This window comes from Sabethes cyaneus, chromosome 3, assembly GCF_943734655.1.
Source record: "Sabethes cyaneus chromosome 3, idSabCyanKW18_F2, whole genome shotgun sequence".
Classification (NCBI taxonomy): domain Eukaryota; kingdom Metazoa; phylum Arthropoda; class Insecta; order Diptera; family Culicidae; genus Sabethes; species Sabethes cyaneus.
Genome location: NC_071355.1, coordinates 213,970,042 through 213,997,847, shown reverse-complemented (window position 1 = coordinate 213,997,847; position 27,806 = coordinate 213,970,042). Strand labels below are relative to the sequence as shown.

The 27,806-nt window shown below is 42.0% G+C and overlaps 1 protein-coding gene across 1 annotated transcript in view; it reads right to left on the bottom strand.

Moving 5' to 3' along the window:
- Positions 1–615: 615 nt before the first annotated feature.
- Positions 616–27,806, bottom strand: part of LOC128740681 (paired box pox-neuro protein) — a 42,268-nt gene continuing 15,077 nt past the window's right edge. The window contains exons 2-6 of the mRNA XM_053836242.1: positions 27,523–27,740; positions 27,369–27,448; positions 9,268–9,460; positions 940–1,577; positions 616–873 (exon numbers count right to left, since the gene is read on the bottom strand). Coding sequence (XP_053692217.1) covers positions 616–873; positions 940–1,577; positions 9,268–9,460; positions 27,369–27,448; positions 27,523–27,740 — 1,387 coding nt within the window. The remainder of the gene's footprint in view (positions 874–939; positions 1,578–9,267; positions 9,461–27,368; positions 27,449–27,522; positions 27,741–27,806) is intronic.

The window sequence follows — 27,806 nt, the reverse complement described above, 5'->3', positions numbered from 1 at the left end:
TGCTGCAGAATCGTCAATCCCAGCATCAATGATCCTCCCGAGATATAGCTATCGCGCCACAGATCAGCAGCAGCAACAGCAACAGCAGCAGCAGCGGACCTCGAAACCGGTCCTTTCTTTTTGCAATAATTACACGCTGCCGTGTGACTGACGATCATCTCGCCAGATCGTCAGTTGGCGACCACCAGTCGATATTATGCCCCTACCCAGCCTGTTCCTATAGTTCGCCGTGCCCGCGGACGATCATCGGACGTAGAAGAAAAAGAAACCATTTTCTTAGTAATTTATTACAGTAATTCGCTTCGGCTGTTTATTGGAACAATTAGTTTGTTTTGAAATCATTCTCATTTGATTGCTACTATTCACATACTATTTTTAGGATGAGTCTTTTCTTTTTTTCTTTTCTCAAAATGATGCTTTGCGAGCAGTACGTTTAGGGATTTTTTGTTATACGATTTTTGTTAATAAATTAAGCTTATGTGGTATTAACTAAGGACTACGAGCTGGCTTTTTCTATGTACAGTAAGATTTTTCTAAAATAACAGTACGTACGTAACACTAATTTAACAAATACTAAGGATTAGATGGCAAGTAGATGGGCGTGAGCCAGCTTGCTTAATCACAAATTTCAATATTTTCACTAAGATGTTCTGGTTTGGATTTGACCAGACTAATGCTTTCGTCAACCGGAACCGAAAAATGGGACACTGGAGGTGAAACTGATTTCGAGGGCGACGGAGAAGGGGACCGGTAGCCGTCACGGCTACGCTGTGTCACGCAAGTGATGGTCACCGAATCTAGCTTTTGACGTTTTTCGGGTTTTTTGAGCAGTTCCTCGATCGAGTATGGGTTGCGCTTTTTGGATATGCTGTTCTATAATTGAAAGATCAATAGAAGGTCAGTGTTTTGTTAGAAACATTTGATTTGATTTTGCATTACCCTGAGATCGTCATGGTTATCCGAAGAATCATCCGAATTGACGTCGGTAATTTGTACCGGTGACGAACTAGTGTTAGAGCTGGTTCCGTCATTTCGGTAAGCGTCCCGCTGGATGGTAAATCCCGTCGAAGTGGCGAAAGGATTTCCGTAGGTGAAATAACCATGAGGGAAAGTACCGGCCGGATCGGTACCAGCTGCTACATTTCGGTTGGCAGCATAGAAAAGACTGGTATTCCAAATCCAGTGCTTCGGTAGGTACGACATCTGAGGTGACAGATTTGTCGCAGAACCACCAGAAGAACAGGGTTCACTCTTCGGATCACTCTTGGGAGGAGAGGCAACTCGCACCGCAGCCTGTTGATGCTTGGTGGGATCCACTTTGGTCGGTGTAATGCCCTCGTGCTGTATGATGTTTACGGCTGCGGTTCTTTGAACCGGAGGATTTCCCGGCACTTGATTCGCATTGTAAGGATGCGGATGAATTGGTTTGGTGCCGGGAGAAACAGCAGATGCCATACTGTAGCGGTACTGGTTCAAAAGGGCATGGTGTTGTTCCAGGGTTTGACTATACAGCGGGTGAGACATTGCTTTGGATGCCATGTACGATGATGAATGAGACGATTCGCGCATCATTTGTTCTGGAACGAAAAATGTTTATCACACATTAGTTTCATAAATTAAATATATATTATTAATAAACATGGTAATAAAATGGCAGGTCCTAAAAATGGACCTCAAAATTTTTTAGGACGAGCCACACAAATTGCTTCCAATTTGCGTTTGATAATTCAATCAAAATTTGCATTTTTGCTGTGATGATAAAAGGCTTCGATTCTTTGAATTTGCACCCCTGTTCACATTATCATTAGTGGGTAATTGTTCCAAAAGAAACCTCCGAAGAAGACTGCACACAATTATCACACAGAGACCTAATGTTTTAAGTACATCATTGCCTGACAAAGCGAAAGGTGGCTCCTAAATGATGTCATCAGCATATGTCAGTGGGCTTTAGCATCAAAGTGCGCGCGCTGCTCGCTCACTGAACGATCGCACTCACTCCTGCTGCAAGCATGATCATTATCTATCGTGTAGATTCGACAATAAGGATTCCGCCAGAAGCGGACATGTGTTGTATACTCGTCGTAAGTAAGAAATATGACTCCAATTACTTATTACAACCACTTGCCCCGTCATCATACAATCTGCAACGACTACAAGAGGGCGAGTCCGGCCGTTCGGCCCCTAAGCAAAGACATCCTTTTTGATCGTGGCGGTAGCGGTCATCGGATCGAGGTGGAGACATAAACACAAAATAAAAACAACAGGCCTGATGACACTAATGTGCGGTCCGGTAGGAAAAATTGTTTTATTACAGCCAGCGTTCCTGGCACGAGCTCGCCCAGTGAGGTTCTGTTTTTTTTGCTTCTACAGACGTGGTGCTGTAGTAATGATTAATTATGCAAATTCAATAAAGGTTTCCACGATAATGACAGCCATATTTAATTTGGTTCATGTACACGCATTAAGTGTAGTTTATTTTGCATCTATCGAATCAGGAAACTCATAAAAAATAGCAATATAAAATGCAAAATAAAGAGGTTTCAACGCTAGTAGACGGTTTATTGCTTTAAAGTGATCAGGAGATAGATAAATAGTAGAAGGGAAGGAATCAAAATCCATTCATATGTCAAAGTATGAATAAAAACAAATCTCGGGTTCCTCTACCGCGGTACTGCTAGGCAGCCATGTTCATGCAGTCAAAATCTAACTATTTGCCTAAATAAGACAGCATGGCACCGCTATACGTTCTGTTCGTTTCACTCTGCAAAGCCAATATGGTGGCAGATGGGTATTATTTTTAAATCCTAGCAGATTTTTGCAAATAATATTCCCAAGCCGGCAGTAGATGATGGCTACTGTCAAACACATAGAGTAAGAATAGGGTTGCCAGTTCCTTGACTTCCACAGATCAAAACGCGCAACGAATTTTCACATAACGGCGTATCTGTGACGTGACGTGATGTAAATGATTAAAATTATTAAAAAATATTCATATTGACTTACATATTTTTTGTTTTAAACCGTACAAAAATAAACGAAAACCACTTTTTACAGAAAAACCACAAAATATGCACTAAACAAGAAACGAATTGAACGGGAACATTTTGCAGCCTTCTGCTGCTATCAGTATATTTGAGCTATACCTACTGCTACCCCAAACAAAAAAGTTACGTCAAAGTGCTTACAGATTTTTAAATAATCCTTAGGAAAAGGTGAAACAAATCGCCGAAACGCCGGATAAGTAAAAGCAAAACAATCGTTTGCTACATCCACCTGACAGAAAAGACGAAAAACCGTCAAAGAATTTTTAAATAATGTCAAAAAATACTGTCAACGCAGAACCCTTCGGTGCGATAACGCACGTAACGGTAGCGCATCGTCAGCTGTCAGCGAAAAGTTACATCGAGAAACAGTCGGAATGTCAAAAGCCATGAGGAAAGAAGAAAAATAGTTCTATAAAAGCAATTGTTTTAATTGTTTCACTCTATACAAACGGAACGGACTCCGTGGAAAGCGAGATATTTCAATGCAATATTTGTGGGAGCACTTCGGATGGGCCGGTGTCGGTGACGAAATTCGACAGCAGGAGGCCAGGTATGTCTGTCGACGATGCTCACAGCAAGGTAAACTGAACTAAGATGATCGACTGAAGATTCCCGCTACCGAACCATAAACACCCAAAAGCTCTAAAGCGAATTCCCGGATGAGCCCAAGAAGGACGAAAAAGAGTCACGATCCATCGGCAAGTGTAACATCCAGCACGCGAGCTGCATTGCTGGCGGAACAGCTGAAACTCGTCGAAAAACAGCAAAAGCTGGACGAGCAAGCCCTGCCAGAAGAAGGGAGAAGGAAGAGAATCCCTCGAGAAGCGAGAGCACTCTCTTCGGCAACTGGCGGAAGCAAGCAGCGCGAATGGTTCGGTCGTAAATTCCATCGAAAATGGGAATGATTGGTTAGGCGGACAGGATGCTAGATGATCGGGTAGCAGTCGATCACAGCAAGCAAACGGTCTTTGCGTGAGCCAGATTTCCGAAGACCCAGCGCTACCACTCATACCGCAAAATTCCGAACCGTAGACTTTCCCAGTCCATCCACTGCAGAACATCGACAGTTCCGGTTTCACGAATTTCCACCACGATTTCCAAGCGGTATAGCACCAGTAGTCGGATCACACTCTACAAGGCCAGTACAAGTACTACAACCCACACTGACAACTCACATTTTCCATGTACAACCCTGTCGCAAATACAAATTGCTGCGAGATAGTTCTTGGGCAAAGACCTACCCGTTTTCAGTGAGAGCCCAGAAAACTGGCCCATATTTATTAGTAACTTCGAGTAGTCTACGACCACCTGCGGTTACTCAGATGCGGAAAACCTCGTACGCCTTCAACGGTCGCACTAAAACCGGTGACAAACCGATTGTTCTTACCAGCAAGTGTACCGTACATTAGAGATGGTCGGGTAGCGGAAAATTTGCCCGAAACCCGCACCCGTACCCGTACCCGCCGGGTTCGGGTCGGGTTCGGGTATTGAAAAAAAATGATTTGCGGGTTCGGGTCGGGTACGGGCTCTTAATTTTTGTTTTTGAAACCGGGTACGGGTCGGGTCGGGTATCTCTATTGACCACATTTAACACTAAAGATGGTCGGGTACGCGGGCCCGTCCCGTACCCGTTGGGTTGCGGTCGGGTTCGGGTATCAAAAATAATATATTTGCGGGTTCGGGTCGGGTACGGGTTTTCAATTTTTTTCTTGATCGGGTACGGGTCGGGTTCGGGTATTCAAATTTTTATACCCGACCATCTCTACCGTACATCCAGACGTACTCTCTTCGGCAGACCGGAACTCTTGAACCGAACCTTGTTGGTAAAATCCATCAATTCCCACAGCCGAGACTCAAACGGAAAGTGGAAAGTGTCCATGCTATTCGGTCTAGCAGTGCAAAATTTAGTGGACCACCTCAAAAGCGGCGCAGATGTTCTACCATCTTGAGGCACCGGTTCTCTTACAGAAACTGGTGACTGGGCAGTTTAAAAAACCGACATCATCCAGTGATACTCGATACGTTCGGCGAGGTAATATCCGAGTTGGTCCCGGCGTGAGGTTTTCTTCAACATTCCAGAACCAAGCACTACGAAATTCGACACGCAGACCGAAACCAGGAAGGTGGAAATACAGATGTCGTTCAAAACAAATCCGCAGACGAAAAGCCCACTCCTACGTCAAGCAGTACCCCTACAAGCACCAAACCAGGTAAGCAATGCCTGTCGTGTGGTCGACCAGGACACCGAGAAGCCAAATGTCAACAATTGAACGGTCTCAACGTAGATGAGCGGTGGTAGTTAGCAGCAGAAAAGTCTTTGTAGAACTTGCCTCAATAGCCACGGCAAATGGTCGTGTAGATTCTGCAATGGTACGCGGATGTCGTCAGAAACACCACACTCTTCTGTACTGTGCTATGACTGCCGAGCGAACGAATGTCTCTTCTAGCCATGTAACTTCCAGGGACTTACAGTGGTCACTTTTCCGTGTCATTCCGGTTATTGTGCATGGCATAAATGAATCCAAAACTAGTTACGCCTTCATTGACAAATGGTAATCGTACACTCTCCTGGATGAATCAGTTGCGAGATCGGTTGGTGTTATTGGCAAACCGGAAGCGCTAATCCTAAAGTGGACCGGAAATGTGATACGGGTTGAGCCTAATTTCCAATGCGTACGGCTCAACATCTCCGGCAAATGTAACATTTCCTGCTACACTCTGTCCAAAGCGCGTACGGTTAGTCGTCTTCTTCCGGCCAGGCAAAGCTTGAATTATCGGCGCCAAATATCGATTGGGTATCTATGGGTACATTCTAAACCACTAAAATCAGTCTGCGATCGTCGATTTGCACATCGGACAGTTTCCGATCCTAATTGTGAACTAAATAACAGTTTCGTGACTACTTCGCCTTCGAAGATGCCGGAGTGTCGAGCAACGCCATGAATCACCCGACGAGAAACGCGCAATACAGCTGCTACAGGAAACTGATCGACAAACACCTACCCGTGCGAAATGTGCACTTGATTCTCAATCGCAGCGCTTCGTGTTCCGTGATCGTCCAACAGACCTGCCTCAAGTTTACGTCATGCACGTCGCTAGTTTCGGGTCATCCCGTTCCCTAGCGTCGGGGCAGCACATCAAAAACCTCAATGCGGATGAGTTTGCCCTGCGAATCCGATTGCTACAGTAACCATTAGGAACAAGCATTACGTTGATGACTACCTGAACAGCTTTTAAACGATCGAGGAGGCGATACAAGTGGTGAGCGAAGTCAAGTTGGTACACTCCAAAGGGGGCTTTACTTTCCGGACGTTCCTTTCAAAGGAACCTGAAGTCTTGCGTGGAATTAGTAAGATAGCAGAGGGAGGTTCGAAAAGTCTACAGTTGAAACGCAGTTATAAATCTGTGTCGGTGTTAAGCATAAAATGGGCCCCCGACGAGGACCTGCTTACCTATGCCTTCGGTATGCGGGGCGATCTGCAGCGCATTCTGAAGAACGATTACATTCCCTCCAAATTCCGATTAAATTCCCCATGAGCCTGTTCGACCCGCTAGGTCTTATCGACGTCTTCCTAGTGCACTGTAAAGTGTCGATCCAGGAGCTTTGAGCATCAGACGTAGAATGGGACCAAGAAATACCGCACGACATCTAGGAATGCTTGCGACTTTTGGCAGATTCTCTTTAGCGACTGGACCAACTTCGCATTCCGAGATGCTATTTCCGCTCGTCTTCAAATTCACCTGTTCGTGGATGTCAGCGAAATCGGCTACGCTACTGCAGTTTTCTTCCACTAGCAAACCGATCGTGTTTTTGAGGTGGCACTTGTCTGGGCGAAGACTAATGTTACACCGTTGAAAACGCTCTCGATCCCTCGACTTGAACCGAAGGCGGCTGTTCTGGGTATCCGCTTGGAGCGATGCAAACACTGCATTCGTTGCCGTTCGGATTGGCGAGGTTTTGTCATCTACACAGCAGTTGGAGTGGAGCTCGGTACCGTTTGCACTGAAGGTTGCCGATCAAGCAACCACATGGAACAACACCTCGCAGGTAACCGCAAACGATCCTTGGTTTCGAGGACTGGTCTCCCTCTACGAGTCTGAAGAATGGTGACCCAAGTAGCGCACTGTTACACCGACTGTAGTAGACTGGCACCACTGACAAACAGACATAACTCTTGGAAGAAAAATCAACAAAAATTAGCGTACCTCACATTTAGCCTGAACACTAGCGCCATCTATGATCGACATTCCCAAATATCAAATAGTAACAGGATTAACCCTCGAACTAGCAAATATTTTTTATGGAGCATTCCCCTTCTTTCATTAAAAAGCGCCACTTTAACCAAAACGGAGACATTCCCAACTAAGCCCAAATTTGAAATGACGGTTTAACCGGTGCGAAGAATGGAAAACGTGTGTTATGTCTGTTTGTCTGTGCTAGAACTCCGTCCTATTTATCTTTACACCGCTTACTTTGCTTCAAACATGGTATTCGCAAGATTTGATCGGTGGACCAAAATAGCTGATGGTCGCTCAAAGCGAGTCCTTCGCTGACGCTCTTAATCAGCATCCTCGGCAAAACACAAGGGCCACCCGGAAATCGACCAGCTACCTAGAACAAGTCAAGCACCATCTACACAAACTGTCCGTTCCTAGATGAAAAGGGTATCCTGCGTAGTCAAGGCCGAATCGGTGCCGCTCCGTACGCACCGACCGAAGCTAGGTTTCCCATGATCTTGCCCAATAAACATCTTATTACTTTCCTACTTGCAGACTGGTATCATCGCCGTTTTCGTCACGCCAACCATGAAACCATCTTCAACGAGATCCGACAACGCGTTGCCAAACCACTAGTCATAGCTCCTCTGCTTGAAATCCGCCTGACAGCCTTCACACAACCCTTTACTTTCACCAAGTTGGACTACCTCGGGCCAGTACTCGTAAAGTGGGCAGAAGCAACGTGAAACACTGGGTTGCCCTCTTCACCAGCCTTACAGTCAGAGCTGTGCGACACTCACTGAGCACCGAATCTTTCATCATCGCTGTGCAACGCTTCGTGGTCAAGAGACTTCTGGACAAACAGCGCCATCTGTTTACAAGTTACCAGCAACGAGTTGCAGGCTCGAATGGATGTTTCAAGCAAAGCAGCCTCGAAAGTTTACGTCGGTAGAAATCACTTGGAAATTCATCCCACCAGCAGCACCGCACATGGGAGTCGCGCGGGAGAGACTCGTGCGATCGGCAAAGGTGGCGATTGAAGCAATCCTGCATTGTCCACGCAAACCGGATAATGAAATATAATCTGAGTTTCTTGATATTTTCGGTGAAAATTAGACCAATACTGTGTTTTCAGCGGTCGTTTCGACCTACTATTCTTCGGTCATTGACTACGCATTAACACGTATATTCACTACCTCGTCATCTATCTAGTAGGTCGAAACGTCCGCTGAAAACACAGTATTGGTCTAATTTTCACCGAAAATATCTAGAAACTCAGATTATAAAGCGAACGGTGACTAACTCAAACAAAACGGATGATGAAATGTTTGAGACCATCCTTCTGGAAGCGGAGGGAATTATCACCTCCGAACCGCTTACCATTGTCCCACTAGATTTCTGCAGATAAGAAGGTTTTAACACCCAACCACTTTTGCTGGGTAACTTTTCTGGGTCGAAATTCCTACCGACCGAACAGACGGACGTACGCTTTACACTTCGGAACAGCTGGAAGCTAAGCTGGTACTTCTTGGACAATTTTTGGAGCAGATGGTTCAAGGAATATCAACCCCTAATCACGCGGAGATGCGAATGATTCCAGGCTGTGAAGGATCTGGCGGAAGGCGACTTGGTACTCGTGGTTGACGGAACGGCGAGGAACCGGTGGATGCGAGGACGGATTGAACATGTGTTTCCTGGACGAGACGGCAGAGTACGGCAGTCGCTGGTATGGACATCCTCAGGGATCATGCGTAGACTAGCAGTTAAAATCGCTGTATTGTTTAGCTTAAAGCTTCACACAGAAAAACACGTGTAGCTACTCAAAGAGTTAGTAGACATAACCCAACATTTGAACAAAATTCATTAAAATCAGTCTCTTCAGCTTCGGCTTTATGATTCGGCTTCTCCGGCAGTAGCTTTCTTGCTAAGATATCAGCAAAAACGTAAATTTTCCTCTATCATGCATAACGAGGAACGAGCAAACATTTTTTTTATCTATACTCACCATTCGACGTCATATCGTCCGTCCAGAGGCCCCCATTCCGCAGTATCCGGTTGACCGAGCTGACTGACGGTATCGTGTTGGGATCACATATTCGCTGCGCTAGCAGCTGGTCGCGAATTTCCCACGCGAACATACCCGGATTTTCCTGCTTGAAGCGAAGTATTTTCTTGACCACCGTCGGAGTGGCCACTTGCTGTAACGAAACAACGACAAGTGGGTGATTAAATTTATGACCAGGTCCAGGCTGTGGGTGCAACTTATGTACACGCAAACCGGGCTCGACTACGGGGACCGTTTTGCCGGTACAAAAGACGCTAAACGTGTAATTTCAACACTTTTCAATTATTTTCCGCTTCTACGACAAAGTAGCTCGAACAAGCGTGCAAGTAATCATTCATCAACCAGGTACTGTACGGTCGTGTCGGTAGAAGGGTTTCTACCGAACAAATCATAAATATGAATATCTTATCGTTTGATCCAACTCGCAAAAGCTGTAACAGTTTTCGTTCTGCTATTGTTGTAAAGATCGTTGTACGCTTCACAGGAAATTGTGGTCGTAAATTCATTCTTAGTTTTCGTGACTTTTTCGCCTGGAACATGATTTTAATAACTCGTTTTTACAGTACTGAGCAATGCTTCTCTATAATAATAGTAACGATTTCAGCGCAAACATGAGCTTAGATTTTAGATATTTTTAATTGGCAGAAATTTGAAATTTGATGACAGAAATAATAATATACCTGCCTTTTATATTAAAATTGTATGAATATTAACTTATTTCAGAAACCCCGGCGAAAAAAATCAAATACAACTAAACTATTACACCTAAAATAATAAACCGTAACGAGCGGAACAATGACGTACAACCGGAATAACAATCCGCACTTTAACTGCACCTTGTCTGCAGGTTCAGCAAACTGCCTAAATCACGCAACACATTTTATCGCAAAAGTTTATTATTTCGACAGCAAAATTGCGTGTCCAGTCACATTTCGCCACCGTTTCGGCACCGCGTAGGTTTAAGGAGGCGGCTTATCGTTCGGCTTCCGAGAATGGAATAAATCCGTTGTATTGGCTGGAAAATGAGGCATTTTCAATGTTAAAATAAAGTGGCTAACCTCGAGAATTTAGCACCGCAAACGACACTATTCAAATAATCGCGAGAAAGACCCTCCGAAAGTGTAACAAAATTTTCACGGATACGTTTAATTGTGGAATGCTTTTTCCGATATCGTAATAAAATGGAAATTCCTCAGCGGAAACCATGCACGTCACGACGGCCGGTATAGTCAGTGCAGGTAAATACAGTTTCGGCTACCGGCAGGCAGCAATAAAACGGCTTATCGCTTTTCCATACTGATACCGTAAGTATTCTAGCGATATGGCTTTCGGCGAGTGCTCGTGACCGCTCAGTCGTGAAACAATCCCCAAGTTGGTGGCATGAACCAAAGCAAACCATTCACTAACAAGGGTCACTTAACAGAAATGGATTCAATTTGAAAACAAAGCGACGTATATAATTAAATGAAAATAATATCATAAATCGTATCCACACTGGTGCTTCTTATAACCGCCATTAATTGTTCAATCACCTTTATGTTGCACCCACTGTAATTAACTGCTGACCAATTTGGCTGACCCAAATGACACCGAATTAGACCATATCGTCACCATTTCGGATCATAATCACAATGGAGACCCATTCCAGTGACGAAAGCCAAACCACAGTATCAAATCCGGTATTGCCATACAAAAGAGCTAAACTGTATTCAAATTGAATATACAAATTATTTTAATTGCAACTTTTCGATTCTTTATGACACTCTCTAGCGTTAAGAAATTAGACTCTGAACCGTTCCAAGGCGCAGGCTTCTTCTATAAAACTTTACGATCGACAATCGATCATATACTGCCTCTCGCTTCGCATTGTGAGAATAATCATAGACCGCTGGGCGGCGGCACCGTGGCTGCATCTGAATGTGCCAACCACGTTTTGCAGCGCCAGCACCAGCACGCAAAGCAAAAGTCGGAACAAAAACTATTGAATCGAATCGAACCGTGTAGTCACAGGGGAAAACACTGGAAATTATTTTATTAGAATAATTATATGATGGTCGATTCCCTAGACGCTAGACGAAAAAGGAAAATGCAATAATCAAGCCACCACACCACCGACCAATGCGATGGGGCCACGATTCTGGTTTATGGATTGCTGATTTGAATTTTTTTTTTCTGCTCTTCGGGGCATGTAGTTCTAATATTTATGGTTGATCCAACACCTCTTGCTGATGGTTGCTGGTGGGGTGTAATTTGATTTTATGCTGTTGGTGTAATAACAGATTTTATGATCTGCATGCAAATCTGGAGCCAACGGATTCGGTTTAGAATATTTTCCGACTGCAGTTGGATTTTTTTTATTGTGACAACGTATTATCATTCAGTATGTTGTAACTAGGTTGACCCGTAGTGGCTAGCCACGATACCAAAGCCTTTGAAAATGTAAGGTAGTTTACAATTCAATATCCCGTGTTAAAATTATTCAGTGAAATGCTGACAGATAAACGGGGTAACATTTTAAAAAAGTACTCAATTTCTCGGAGCGGAAAGATGGCATCGGTAGGAAACGTGGCACCACAGACCTGGAGAATGTCAGGATGGTAGTTACGCGTTCAAGCACAACCCAATATTTCGATACGGGATATGGCAAAAACAGGCGAAATTTTGGGTTTATTTGGCAAAAGACAATTAAATGTTCTGGACAGCACGTGTACAAAGTTCGGAAGGTACCGGACCGGAGCGACAAACAGAACACGGCGGGCAAAACTCGCGCAAGAAAGTTGTACAGGAAGTGTCTAACGAAATCGTTCTGCATTGTAATGAACGATGAAACCAAAATCAAGGCCGACAGAAGATAAATGCCGGAACAGGAATGCTATGCTGCCGCCTTTAAGTTTGCAGTCTCCAAGAATATACGGAAGAGGTTGTCGAAATCATCCTAAAAAATTCTTTCTCTGGTACGCGATCTGTGGATATGGCAACATGAGTCACCCGTTAATTACATCAGGGACCGTCTCCTGCCAAATTTGTAAAGACCAATGCATCCAAACACGACTTTTGCCCTTCTTGATGAGTGTACCCCACTAGGTATACGGACGATAGGCTTATGAACCTTAGGCATAAATACGTTAAGCATAATGAACGATAGACAGATTGGATGATAGGCATAATGGACAATAGCTATAATGGAAGAAAGAGACGATATGGAATGGACGTGTGGAAGTTAGCTTGCAAGCGGTCTACTGGACTCAGTTTAAAAATGCATTTTTTGGTGATACAGGTTACATACGAATGGACGAAACCCAACAGGACGATCCTATTGACTCTTGCAGCACCGCCCAGCCGAGATTCGAACAGGCTACTAGACCATCATGCCGCGAAGCTAACTGGGTGGTGGTTTGTACTATAAATAATATCCAAAATAAAAATAAGGTGCAGAGTGTATGTATCTTGTTGTCATTATTTTTATCAATATTATTCGCAAAAATAGTTTTCGACGAGATTCAGCCAAGTAGGTGCTCGGATTTTCATGTTTTGGCCTTTTGTGATTCGGCCAAATAGGGGTTCATCATATCATGATACGGCTAAATTAGGGCTGTCGGTATTGGGCGCTTTTGGTGAAAACCGGTATTTCGGTATTGGCGTAGAAAATACCGGTAATACCGGTAGAATACCGGTATTGGCAGATTATTCGAAATCAATAGAAATATCGATGTTTTTCAGTAAATCTTTTTATTTTGAAACATTAGCTTCAGTATTGTTGCTTAGCAAAATAGAAATGATGCAGATATAATACACTTAGCCCTTAATATAGAACGAATTTCATTGCCAACACTTCCAACAATTGAAAAAACTTCCGCTTTCATCGATGTTTAGCGAACGACTCTAAGCACATCAGGAACTTACCTTTCATTTCTTCAAATTTATAGTAGGGAGACCCGCCTTTAATTATTTACAAAATATCTTGTATTGTTGCTTCCAGCGTAATTAATGCCCCGGTCTCCTACAGCCTCTCTACAATTTTTTCTCCATCCCCAAACCGGAACTCCTGCATAACGTCATCCTCTTCATCATCGTTCACAAATACCTTCTCTTCTCTGCTATCAATCTCACTATTCGAAGATAGTGGGGTGCAGATTTCATCTCCTTGTGTAATCAATGTATCACTCGAAAGATATTCCAAATTCTTTCCTGGCAGATCCTTTGCTGGTAAGAATGCTCAAAACGCGCAAAGATCCCCGTATTCTGATCAGAGCCCGGCATCGTCGAAACAAATAAATGAAGCTAACTTTCCCTTACATTCGCTTCATATATGAAGCGACTTGTTCAATTTGTTGAACAGAACGTTTCGAGCAAGCTTCAGCTGAAGCTACTGACAGTGTCAAATGATGACGATTGACAGTCATGCACGATTTGTCGGTGTTGAGTAGATTAATGTAGGAAATGTTACTCAAAATCAATTTAATTGCATTCAAAGTCTAGGCTGACCTTTTTCTGAATATTTGATAGGGAAATACAAATGAAACTTTAAAACCGGTCGTCATGATGAAGTGAAAATCGTTTCAATGACGCTGATTGAAGCCAATTTTGGAACGAACCGGCGCTGCTTCTGTTAAAACTGAAGCTTCATTGTTGAATAACAATTTACCAGTGTTAGCTACCGCTAATTCGCTAACCGGGCAATCGCGAAACGCTAATTAGGCTTCATAATTTATACTCAGACTAGCCAAATTGTTGCTGATCCGAAATTCCAAATGAACTGCCGCTGTTAATTTTGAAATTAATAAACTGTAGAGCATTTTATCCATTATTATAGGTTTTGATCTTAGTTTTATTAAGAAAAGCCATGTAATAAAGATAAATTAGTAATAATTTGTACAGTGATAGATTACAATGCAAGTTGTTATGATATGTTAAAAAATAAACTGTGACTGTTAATTTGCAGTTTGCGATTAGTGATTAGCGAAATTTCCGCGATTATCGAGCGAATTGAATTGGTTAGCGAATTAGCGGTGCCCAACACTGCAATTTACTATTGTAAGTGACGTTTCGGGGCCCTGATCTTGTTTCCTAAATTCGTTATTTGATAGCCTCGAATAATTTGGTGGCTTTTGAATATCAAGTTGTTCAAAAATAAATTGAAACGCGACGTCTGGCTCATACAATGAAACATTTTTACAGCAAAGTTACTCTACTGTGCCTTAAACGGGTTCAAGAGCTAAAATAATTTGACCCACAATTATACTCTCTTCATTGTTAGTAGTCGAAGAATCTCGTCGGCATTAACACCAAGTTTTTTTTCTAAGAGTTTTATAATCTTTTATCAAATTTAGTTCTTATTAAAATGAGGAGTTGGAAAAAACAAGCAGATTAGAAAATACCGGAAATACCGGTTTTTTGCCTTTCCAAAACCGGTATTTCGGTATCCAAAAATTGGCCGGTATTACCGGTTTCGGTACTACCGGTACTACCGGTTAGACAGCCCTAGGCTAAATACAATTTTGTCCTTCTATACAAGTTGTTGAAACTCGGCCATTTGGGTTTCGGCTATTTGTTATCCGGCAATTCAGTGCCAACTCAGTGACTCGATGCGAATGCTAGGGAACAAAAGTCTAACAAAAGTTGGTAAACCTAGGAAAGCGAGTAAACCAAGCCAGATTTGATTTCTGCAGGGGCCGGCTGCCCCCGCAGTGGCCAGTACTTCCAAAGGCAGGTTGCCGCAAACCTCGCGGCCTGAGCACGTCTCGCCCTGAATCGTCTATGGAAAGTCTAAACATTTTTCACGGAGTTATACCAAAAGGTTGTTATGCCAAATGTTTTTCTGCCAAATTGTCCGTTTTGTTTATGCTCAAGTTCATATTCTTAAGAAAACAAAATTTTGTAAATTATACCTAACGTCCATTATGCCTACAGTCCAATATGCCTATCATCTATTATGCATATCATCCATTACACCTATCGTCCATTACACCTAATATTCGTATGCTTTTCGTTCATATGTCTAACGTCGCGCACCTCTCCTTGATATTCCACAAATGCCCATAATAAATGGCATCATAGTTTTCATTTTCCGCCATTTTCCCATCCCATCCTTCCAAGGGGGCAGTGTGTTGCCACGGTTTGCCGACAATCACAGCGAGGATGTACGTGGATTGCGTCATACGTTCTCTCACATGCAAGCTTCAGAGCGGTGTGGATTGTCTGACAGACTATTTTACAAGCTGAATGAATGCGGATCAATAGTGCTAAAACCTAGGCTATTCTTTTCCTACATTCGAAATCGTCCAGGCTTGTTCCGATTGATGACTTGACGGTGCAATGTTCCGATGGTCCGAATAGGTCACTGACCGAACGCACCTTAGAGAAATGCCTCAGATGGCTGTTTGTAAGCAAATTATCCATGTAGCGATAGAGTGCGCTGTTGATGATTCCCAAACATTATATTTTTGGCAGGACACTTAATCGACAAAGCAAAACTTGCTTTATTTTTTCTATGCCCGACGTTTTGTTGTATTTAAGATCTAACTCCTTGAAAAAGCTGTTAAATACATCGAAACGTCGGGCATACAAAAAATAAAGTGTGGGAGGGTTGACAAAATCGTGACGATTTGCGACGTAGGCGGAGGGGGGTATGAAGTTGTGTGATGTCACATGAAAAAAATATCAAGTGGAAAATTTATTCGGGGAATTATAATTAAGATTTCATTTGAAGATACAACTATTCTGTCGCAACTCGGATAGCAATCCCATTTTCTATGGAGTTTCCTATAAAAATGGGACTGTTATGCGAGTAGCGGCAGTATTAAGCTTCGATAAAATTAACATACTGATGCATTTAAATACAAATAGTCAACATTTTGAATAGCGACCTTTTATTTTCAACATATATGTGTGAACAGGACTCATTTATTCGTCTAGCATAAACTTTGAGGCTTCATTTAGGCTTTACAGAGCATACCGTATACCACCGAGGAACTCCTTGAGTGCTATCCTGCCTAAAAGATTTTTGCCACCACTAATAGCGTCGTCAGCAGTGTCGCACAAACTTTTGAGGGGCTACGGAGTACTACCAGACACCAAGGGCAATGTTTCCTCTCGATATTCGTGCTAAACTTCATCGATAGACATAAAATGCATCGAACACTGCAGTCTGGTTTTTAGGTTCTTCCGTATAACCTACACGGTCCCTCACTCAAAAGCTTCCTGAAAGACATAGTGGGTGCCACTTACAGACTATATTTTGCATCTCAGGTAATGTTGAATGATCGCACAATACACAAAACGATAAAATCCGTCAGAAAAGTTTTTCCTAGGCGTGTTACTGCAAGACTTCAGCAGGAAGTGCTGATTCTCCCAACCAGGCCAGACGAATTTGAGTGGATTGATGAAAATGACGTAGATATGCGCGAAACATTAATCGACGACACAAAACTCAAGAAACATTTATGCGCTGATTAAACATTTTAGCAACCATTATTATTCAGCCATAGCTGAATATGCATCGAATAAAATTTATGTATACAATTCTACAATACTTGTTCAGCCGAAATTGGAGAACTTTTACAACCTTTTTCGTTTGAGGCAGAAAAAAACACTTGTTAAGCAGTTATATCGCCCTTTATATAACCTCTGTGCGCCTTGTTTCCAGCTTTGCGCAAATTGGTTATTTAAAAATGTGCAAAAGCCTCTATTAAGCTATATTACAGCTTCAAAGCAGCTATTAGCAAGCCCGAAGCTTAACCCAAATGTTTAAGAGCTGAAAAATGGTTTTTATTTCTAAACCTAAACCATAGTTCAGCCACTGGCTGAATAAATTCAGCTAAAAAATGTTTGATTAGCTTGAAATTGTTACTTGGGTAGCTGCTTTCAACGCTGCAATGGAGCCATTTTCCGGAATGCTGTCAATTCTATTTTAAGAACGAGAAATAGTTTTGCAATGCTTTTTCAGTCCTTAATCAACGGCTCATCAACCTTTATGCAGCCAACAATAATCTATTTTTAAATTAAAAAAAAATAGAACGCGTCATATTTATTTTGCTATGGCGTCGTATGCTATATTTTTAATTTCGAATAACTTGAATTCGTATAAGCAAGCTAATTGAAAATGCATGTCGTCATCTTTCGAGAATTGAACCGCCATCTTTTGATTCATAAGCACTCACCGTGTGATTCGCCCCATCTGCATCTGCAGAACAGACAGTGAAAATATCTTTACACTTGAAGCAGTCGATAATATCGATAGCTGACATATATTTTTGCTGCCAGTCGAATTGCGAAATTCAATAACAGAATGTATGCTGTGAACCGAATGAAAGCGTTGTATTAGTTTGAAAAGCCACTTTAACACCCTCAAGCAGCTTTAAAGTAGTTTGGAAGCTGTGAGCCTAATGAAAGCCTCTACTGGTTTAAGAACCCACTTTAACACCCTTAAGCAACCGTAAAACGTTTTGATGTTCATGGCTGTTTAGAAGCGGATTGTTTAGCAGAAAAATCCGCTATTAAGCTTGTTTATAAGCTTTGGAGGAAAGCTGGTTTGGAAGAACTTAAAGTAGCTTAAACATCGGTTGGTCAAACACCATTTGAGTGGTTACTTTATGCAGCTTGGACGTAAGACAAGTCTTTTTTTGTGTCATTAACGGATAAAACTATTTTCTAATTCTATGCATTTTAATATTTCTAGCAACTAGTCACTTCTTATGTATCTACAAATTTTCAAAATAACTTTTTGCAGCTTTTTTAGCTGCGCAAAGGTTGATGAGACATTGATTAAGTGACTGAAGCATTGCAAAACTATTTCTCGTTCTAAAAATAGAATCGACAGCATTGCGCAAATTGGTTATTTAAAAACACGCAAAAGCCTCTATCGAGCTCCATTGCAGCTTTGAAAGCAGCTACCCAAGTAACAATTTCAGGCTCATCAAACGTTTTTATAGCTGAATTTATTTGACCTGTGGCTGAACTATGGTTTAGTTTTCGAAATAAAAACCTTTTTTCAGCTCCTAAACATCTAAGTTAAGCTTCGGGCTTGCTAATAACTGCTTTGAAGCTGTAAAGTAGCTTAACAGAGGCTTTTGCGCGTTTTTAAATAACCAATTTGAGCAAAGCTGAAAACAAGTCGCACTAAGGTTATATAAAGGGTGATATAATTGTTTAACAAGTGTTTTTTTCTGCCTCAAACGAAATAGGTTGTATAAGTTCTCCAATTTCGGCTGAATAAGTATTGTAGAATTATTTACATAAATTTTATTCGATGAATATTCAGCTGTGGCTGAATAATAATGGCTGCTAAAATGTTTAATCAGCGCATAAATGTTTCGTGGGAGGGCTGTTTATTAAGATGACAAATCGTTTATTCAGCTAGTGCAGCACAATTATTGAGAATATTGACGGGTTGTAGAGAGGTTGAAGATGCGCCTAATCTGCTTGTGACACTATGAGAAGCAGCTGGTTTACAGCGCATTCGTTGGCTGCTTAAACACTTATAGAATACAGAACCGTTTGCTTAAATTTATTCAGTGTCTACCACCTGTATTCAGTGTTAAATCAGCTGTAACCAAATCAGTAGCTGAATTAAAATTCAGCCTCGGTGTTTGTTGGGCAGTAACTACTAAAGCGTATCCGATCATAGAAATCGGAAATCAACTTTAAAACCCGCGGACCAATGACGTATAAACTTAAAAAAAATCATTTTTATATTTATATATTTTTTTATTTTCTCAAGACTGTAAGTAATCTACTATTTTTTATTTAAAGAACGTCAAAACCACTAGAACTAGGCCATAGGCCAAAAAATAGATGCCATCGCTTAATGGGCTGAAAATACCATCCCGTGCCCTATTTTGACCAGCCTCGATTGATACAAAACTTGTCAAATTAAAAATAAGTTTCTGTGTAAGCATTGTGAGTGAACGGTATTTCAATATATGTAGATACAACGTGTCTGAACCATAGTGGAACGATATTCCAATATAGGTAGATACAAATATTGACCTAATGAATAACCGCTGGTTATTAACCAGAATCGTTTCCTTTCACGGATATATGTAACAACATCGGCTTACGTGTTCAAATATTTGTACTTGATCGGAAAACAATTTGTCTCCATCGTACAAAGTTCGGAAGCCACCCAGCCTGCTAGTAAAGCACAGCATACAACAAGGGTACCTAATTATCCCTTATCAACCTGGCGCGCGAGCCTGTGGAGTCAATAATCAGCGATACTTCCTGCACGGTATGATTATTGTTAAACACATGCTGTGCTATCGCTACCCATGCTGTTGCTCGCACCCTCCCGGCATCTTCCGTCGGTTTTTCCCAAATAACGTCCCCGTCAACCGTGGAGTCCACTCCATGGGTGTTCGGGAAGCAGGTCGTTGTTAATAGTCGTCCGTCCGCTTGATTGATGCTCATCGTAATAGTGTCGACATTAAACTAAATATGAAAATTATTCATTACTCCCTCCGGTAGGTCCTCACGTCATTCCACCCTCTCACGTAAGTGCAGCACCTTTCGATTGCTTGAACATGTGCTAAACGCTAAAAGAGTCTGGCACAGTTTGATAACATAGAGTTCGCGTGTATGACGTGATTTATTTACATTGTGTTACCTACCTACCTGGGAGCAGGGATTTTATCACTCCTCTATGACATTTTGCACCTGCGGGTTTTGTTAGCTTTTCGACTCATTCGATTTTCGGTTGGAGAGGGCGCAAAGTTTGCTGCCGAGTTTATTAGCTTTGCATGTACCATCGCTAGACAGACTGGCTAGCTGTGGCACGTCATTCGCCGGGAAACCAAGCGTGGCCAACAACAAGCGAAATCTGTGTACTTTACCTGTCGCTAGTTATGGGAACATAAACACCTTTACGAGCCGTATCGAAAAAGCAATGCTGTGTAACGCAATATTCCTCCGATGTGCTGATAAGCTGCTAACGTGCGCTTAACCGATCATCAATCATTTGTCCCGGAATAATTATTTTTGTATTGATTTTCGATTGGGAGCTGAAGAGTAGGAGGCCCATCACTCCGATCACACACAAAATTTTGTAAACTAAATTTATGAATAAATCGTTTGAGTTGTCGACTAGAGTATATTTCAAGAAATTTTAAATAATACTAACAAACAAAAGAATAAGTTGAGGGAAATGTGAATATTGTAGCACCCAAGCCTGACAGTGATATTATGTCACATGCCCAACCACTTCTCACTACTTCCAGTCAAGCGTCATTATTTTCAGACAAAGTCCAGCCGAAAAACATGTTCCCCGTTAGCGAAACAGGTGAATCCTGTGACCTACCGTTCTCAGCGCAGAAAATCCACAAACATTGGTGCGAACAGCCGGAGCCGGAGAGCTAATTTATGCAAATGTTTCCAGCGCTAATCTTGCTCGTCCATCTCTTCATTTGCATTTACCACCCTGGTTGTAGCGATGTTCACACCACATTTTCCCCCGAGAGCGCTCACGAGCCGAACCGTACACTGCAAACATACTGCCACTGGCAGACAAAGTCTGACAAGCTCCTGCGAAGAGCCGCCCCGATTCCCGATAAGCGGACCAGATAAACATCGTAAAATTTAATTTAAATTTACTAACCGTTTTGTCAGCTTTTCCATGTTCGGTGACCGATTTCACCGAAACCACAAAAGAGATCATCAACTTCCTGTGTCCAGCGGAGCCAACCTATGCGCCAGGCTATGATTTATGCTAGCCGCTGATCCGTTCTTTCTCTGTCCGTCTGGGTCACTCATCTGTTAACACACATGTTTCACATGAGACTAGCGTTGTCTCTCTTATACCAAGCCGAGTGGGGTTGGGCGTATTTACTACCCGACGTTTGAATGCAGAGAAAGGTACATCCATTACTCAGCAGAATACATGTTCATCATAACTCCTCCCAGAGCGGTGCCAGTAGCCAGCAGCGACGAACCATAATGCTTTCCTGGTAGTCACTTCTTGTGCCATAGGAAAGACACTATAATGTATCTTGTGGCGAAGATCTTGAACGAGCGCGGGACCACAGCGCAGGTCATATTTCACCCGTCAAATGGGAGGAAGCACTAAACATTAAATACGGCGGAAAAAAGAACCATCAGCAGCAGCAGCAGAACGGGAAGCTTCTCTTTAATGTCATCGTCGTTGTTTAGCTTGCGGCCGCCCGCCGGCCTTGCCTGAGAACTTTGCACGCTGAAGCGTAAAGCTGACTGCCTGGGATAAAATGTTTCAACAAGCCACAGCAGCGACGACGGCCAGCTGGGCACAGTGCCGGTCAATAGAATGTGGCGATGTGTTGTAATTTGGATGAGTGAGTTTTTTTATTGCACTTGGTTATACGCTTGGTCAGTTTTACAGACAATTTGAATATTTGTTATTACTTAATATTATTATTACTTCCTAGTTAATATTAGCTTCACTTTGTTGTCATACAAAGTCTATCATCAGGGAAATCAATTTGTCGGAATCTAATAAAATTCTTATACATTTTTCTAAAAATATGTAAATAAGTAAAAAACTCCACATGAAACGACATTCTGATAAAATCTTGAAATTTTTTCTTAATAGAATTATCACACCCAGCACAGACTGAATCAATATGTTTCTTCCACTTTGAACGCATTTCTGTAGTACTGTTGACTATTTCCCCGCTTCGTCAAAGTCGTTGTTTGACAAATTCCCAAAAAATTTTAGTATGTCGAAACTCCAGGCAATTTGGAGGGTTCCTCATACCACTTTAGAGCAGTGACAGCTAGCTAAACAGACCAGAATATAACGTTACCTTTAAAAAACAAGCCTTCGGCTTAAACGGCGTCCTTCTAAAACTTGACCCTTCTTTATCGACAGACTTCGCAGCCGGCTGTATAAATAGGACAACTACAGGGCTAGTGCAATGGACCTACTGACTCTATCTTGCAGTCACTGCCTAGCCGAGGCTCGATCAAACGATGACTGGCTTGTTAGACCAGGATTAGTGCCGATTCGGACGTTTACTGGTACTGTAAGACCTAAAGTCTTCTAGAGCGAGGATATTCTGCGTGGTTTGATAGTTGGCATTGTTCTAGCCATATCCCGGATGGAGATGCCAGGATTGGATTCAACGCACCTCAATATCAGCCTCCTCAGCTCTCGGTCGTTAGGTCCGGTTTTCTTGAAAGTTCTGTCACTTTTCTACACCTAGGTTCTCTTTGTAGCCCTTCAGAATATTACACACTGTTGGTTTTGACATTTATAGCACTTTAGCCAACTTTGATCTAGACCACTCTGGATTTTCTAAGTGTTTGTACATGATTTTGTTCCGTCGTTCGTGTTCCATACTGTACTGCTCCGCAACGTGGTCGAATACTTTGACGAAATGTGCACCAGTTGTTCTTCATAAACATGTAAACAAAGTTATGTCAAATGATTCCAGTACCTACCAGAAGAGGTGTACCGGTGATGCACGGGGGCGTTCAGATTTGACGTTGCACATCGTCAGCTCTTGAATAGTTAGCGAAACAAGCGGGTTCAAGATGTCTCCCAGTTGGCCTCGAGGTAAGACGCTGGTCTAATAAGCCAGTCGTCGTATGTTCGAATCTCAGCTGGTAGAGGCTGTTAGAGTCAATAGGATCGTAGCACTGACTCCGCACTGTCCTGTATTCTAAACAGCTAGTTACGAAGTCTGTCGTATAAAAACAGAAGGTCAAATTTCGATAATGGAATTAGCACTCAGACTTTGCTTTTTGCGGGTTTAAGATTACTTCCTTGGGGAACACCAGAACCATTCGTGAACACTTCAAAACGAGAAGCTCCAATCTTAATCCAAAGTGATTTATCAGATAGGATCTGATCCACGCGATTAGGAATCTATAGACACTGAGTTTCTCTAACTTTGAGCTCCAGGCATGAGTGAGAGGAAAGTGCTGCTCGAACACTTCCGAACAAGAAATTCAGAGCGGACGCTGGAATGCCTTATGGACCAGCTCTGGAGCTCTGGAAAGCAAGAAGATAGCACTCACTTGCAACCAGAAAGAATGGATCTACCTTTGTCCGTACTTCTTGCACGTTTTGGTAATACACTGACACTGACAAGCAAACGTTTGTTTACGTTATAATACCTCAACATTCTTTGAACATACAAACGGCTCGACCTGGTGCATTTATATAGTTATACGCCATCGCATTTGATTCAGTTGAAAAAAAGGAGAACGCAGTTATTTCGACAGCAATTGTGCTTTTGTGCAATTGTGCAAAACAATGAATTGCTCTGGGCTATCGTTAGGAAGTATCAGTATCAGCAAGGCAGCCGTTGGAAAAAATCTTCTGAACCTAAAAACGTTTGGATTAGTCGTGGATCGCTCTGACTAAAGCAGAAAGCGTAAAAAGGCAGCGAGAATGTACCCCAAGATCATATGCGAAAAACCCGTGAAGAAAAACCCGCCGGTAGGATGTCAAGAAAAACCCGTCAAGAAAAAAACGCCGGCTGGATATCGCGAGATCCAGGAAACCCTTTAGACTTCAGTTATCAATTTTCGGTTCGTTACCGTCTCGTAGCACAGAGGTTGAATAGTAAAGTTATCCGGAAGCTCAAATTAACCAGCAAAGCCAGAAAATAAACCAAACGGCTTAAATTCGTCGAAGAGCATGCTGATAATCCCTTTACCCAAGACGGTAAAGCATGGAAGTGAAAATATGACGGTTCGGAGGTGTTTTTCAGCAGGACAACGTCTTCTTCAAGGTATTTCAGCAGGACAGGGACCCTAAGCACACTGCCAAGAAGATCAAGTTTTTCGGTGTTGTCGGATCAAGCACTGGAGTGACCCACAGCGGACAAATCCCCAAACCTCAACTCCTTCAAAAATTTGGAAGCGATTCTCGATGTCAGGGTTAACAAACCAGGTAATACCAATAAAAATTACTATTTTGAAGGCCTGAAGCGCGGCTGGGAAGAGGCAGATCAATGACCAACTTTTCAAAAATATTCGTTTTTGATTTTTAAAACTGGTAAGCTGTGACGATGGCTCAAACACCGCAGATCATATTGGCGATCCTGCCAAATTGAATCTTCGATGGATTTGTAAAGGTAATGTTTTTGTTTCGCGATTGAGACGATAATAAAGGAGGCTTTTTAGGTGAGGAAAATGACATTTGGCTTTGTAGCATCAATAAAGAGTTGAGGCAAAAAAGTCGTGGGCTTAAGGCGTCATTAGACATTACCCTTCTTTATCGACAGACTTTGCAGCCGGCTGTTAGAGCACAGGAAAATTACGGGGTCAGTGTAAGGATCCTACCGACTAGCAAGCACCGCCTAACCGAGACACGAACATACGACGACTGGCTTGTTAGACTAGCATCGTACCTCGAAGCTAACTGGACAGTTAAGAGTTGAGGCTGACTGGCTTTTAAATAGACGAAGTACGTTGCTGTGTGATTAAAACCTACTGCAATTTGATTTTACCGAAAGATGTGTAACAACAGCAGATAGTAAAAAAACATTGTTTCAGTTAACTTTGCTTGCACATCGAATACTGGTCTGTAGATATGGAGAAGGAGTTGTGACCATAAACACAAAGTTTTGAGTTCATTTTGTTGGGACTGTCAGAAGTCTAGTATAGCGATGAGAAGAACAAAACTAAGGCAAAGAATTCTGTAGAGCCAGAAAAAACTCAAGGACAATACTTCTCCAGGTTGAGTCGATGATCCCTCGGTCAACACTTTTAACGGTTGAGTGGTGATGATCCGAAGAAGTGATGCCAGACCTACGGATTTATTCGTCGTTCTACGGTATTACGAATTCGTACGGACCTGCTGATCAAGTCCCCATATCTATGCAATTTGGATATCTATGCAAAAGTTGAAATGCTACACAAATAATGTCCCGAAAAGCGAACCTTTATTCTTTAAAATATGATATGATAGACTGTAATAAACTTCTTCTGAGCGAAAGGAACGAACAGAATAGTAAAGAAAGGTTACTCCAATGAGTAACGCAATAAAAGGGAAATATGTACCTAATGTTGCCAGGTTGTCAATACGTACTTAACATATTTTGACTGTTCCTAATATGATTCATGTGGCGCGATAGAACTTAAAAACTCTTTACTATTGCTAAGCGAATAAAGCTGGAATTCTTATCTTCCATATTTACTAGAATTCGCTTTACTCTTTATACTCTACAATTAGAAATTGTTGAACATTTAGGCCTTCAGAAAATACAACAAAAAGGAGATGATAAAATTACTAAACGATTACGAAGAAAACTCAATGAAGAGACAGCATAAAAACAACGAAAACGCGATGAAAAGACGATAAAAATGTGATGAAACTAGAGCTAAAATACGGTGAAAAGACACCGAAAGTGCGAGAAAAAAAACTCGACAAAGAACAACAAAGGGATCTTCAAAGAGGGTTACAAAGGCGCTAAGCATGCAAAAAGACGACAATATAATGACGAATTTACAACAGAAAGACGACGAAAGAACGATGAAAAGACAATAAAAAGCCAACATTTTTGTTATGTGATTTTAGCCCAGAGGCTCATTCATCACCTTGACAAAAAATGGGATGATATAAAACAGGCAAAAATGACCAAAAAAACTATTTGTTTATGGCAAAACTTCGATGCCATAAAAGCTGACGAAAAAAGAATAAAAAACCACAAAATTGCAACGAAAACTCTCAAAACAACAACAGAAAAAACGACAAAATGACAAAAATGCACCAAAAAAGTGACAATGCTAGAAACAAATAACAAAAAACGATGAAGATACGACGTAAAGATAGCAAAAAAGCATGAAAGGAAAGCAAAAATACGACAGAGAGATGACAAAAAGATGACGAATACGAAGAAACGACACCAAAGATATGACAAAAGGAAAGCAAAATGACACCCAAAAGACAATAGTAAGACAACGAAAACACCACTAAAATACGACGAAAAGACACCGTATAGACAAAAATACAATACAAAGGCAATGAAAAATGACAGCTGATTACCATCGCTGAAAGAGACAAAAACACGATATAAATATGGCGTAAATCCAGAAATTATAAAGAACGAAAAACCAGTGACAGACGTTTGAAAGACAACAAGATGGCTGCTAAAGGCGACAAAGTCCTCACAACAAAAAAAGTCAATGACGAAAGACGGAAAACCAAGTGACAAAAATTAAAGATGAAAGACGAAAAAACAAAAACAAAAAAGGCAAATCATGAAAGATTAAGAAAGATTAAGAAAGTCGAGAGCAAGCATCCATGAATAATTTAGGTCAAATCTCCTATGTATCATGAACTGATTTGATTCATATAAAACGTTTCAATTCCTTTCACCGAAAACTTTCGATCATTGAAAGCCAATGATTAATATATGCTGAATTTTATGCCATCAACTAACAATTTGATACTCCAAGTATCAAAATACTTTCTTTATTCACTGTTACTATTGCCTGCTACCTTCTCGCGGTAACCGAACATGACAGTGACATATTTAGTCGCGTTAACACTAATTATCGACAATATTGCTTATCACCGGCGGTACATCAGCTAAGCAATTGTTTCAATTCGCTGTCTATTTACCAAATGTCCCGCCATCATCATCGGAGCACAGCCAATACAAAAGGGAGGCTATCCTCACTATCCCGCACGGATCACGCACCGACGGCGGACGCGACGAGGCCACCTGAGCAGGTTGACCGCTGTCTGTCACCGTATACCTTCAGCATAAATTATTTGCTGCACGCAAGAATCTGATACCATCTCGCGGGTGCCATTTTCCCACCCACCCACAGTGACGTACCTATGCTTCTTTCGGTGGTAGTGTGCGGTTGGCGTAGGAGTAACCGAGGGCTGTCATTTGCATGATGCGTCTCATCGTTTCATTTGCGCTTTGTTCACAGTTCATTAAGGGTGCGTTACGTACTAGAAATTTATATTTTGATTAAACGTTTTTCCTAGTTCTTTCATTTCCCCCCCCCAACAACAACTGCAGTTGGGTGATTAGTGGACTAATTAAGATTCCTTAGAATTGATAGGCAAAACGGTTCTATTTCGGAACCGTTCAGTAATTAGTGCTTACCTTAGTTTTGCTGCCCCCGATCGAACCGGGTCGTATCGAACCAGTTTCGTAGAACCGAGTTAGAATTTTCGATACGCAACCTGCAGGGAACAAGAAAAACAAACGGAAAGTTGGAAAAAAGTGTAACAGGAAACACAAACGCGGCGGGACTTACCATGGGATACGAGAAGCTGGCGCGATATGTCGCAAGGTCGTACACCCATCAGCGCCAGTTCCACTATTCGCCGTCGGACTATATCCGGTAGGGGCCTTCCATTAACGAACACGCCGCCGAGTTGGTTGACACCTGCTTGGCCTGTAAAAATGAGCAAGAAATGGATAAAAATATAATCGTCAGAAAGTGTCGACAATTGCTCTTGGTTATGTGGAACTCTTTAATGTCGGCAACTTGAAAAAAAAAACAATGCTTCATGTTGTTATGGAATTTCAACGCTAAAG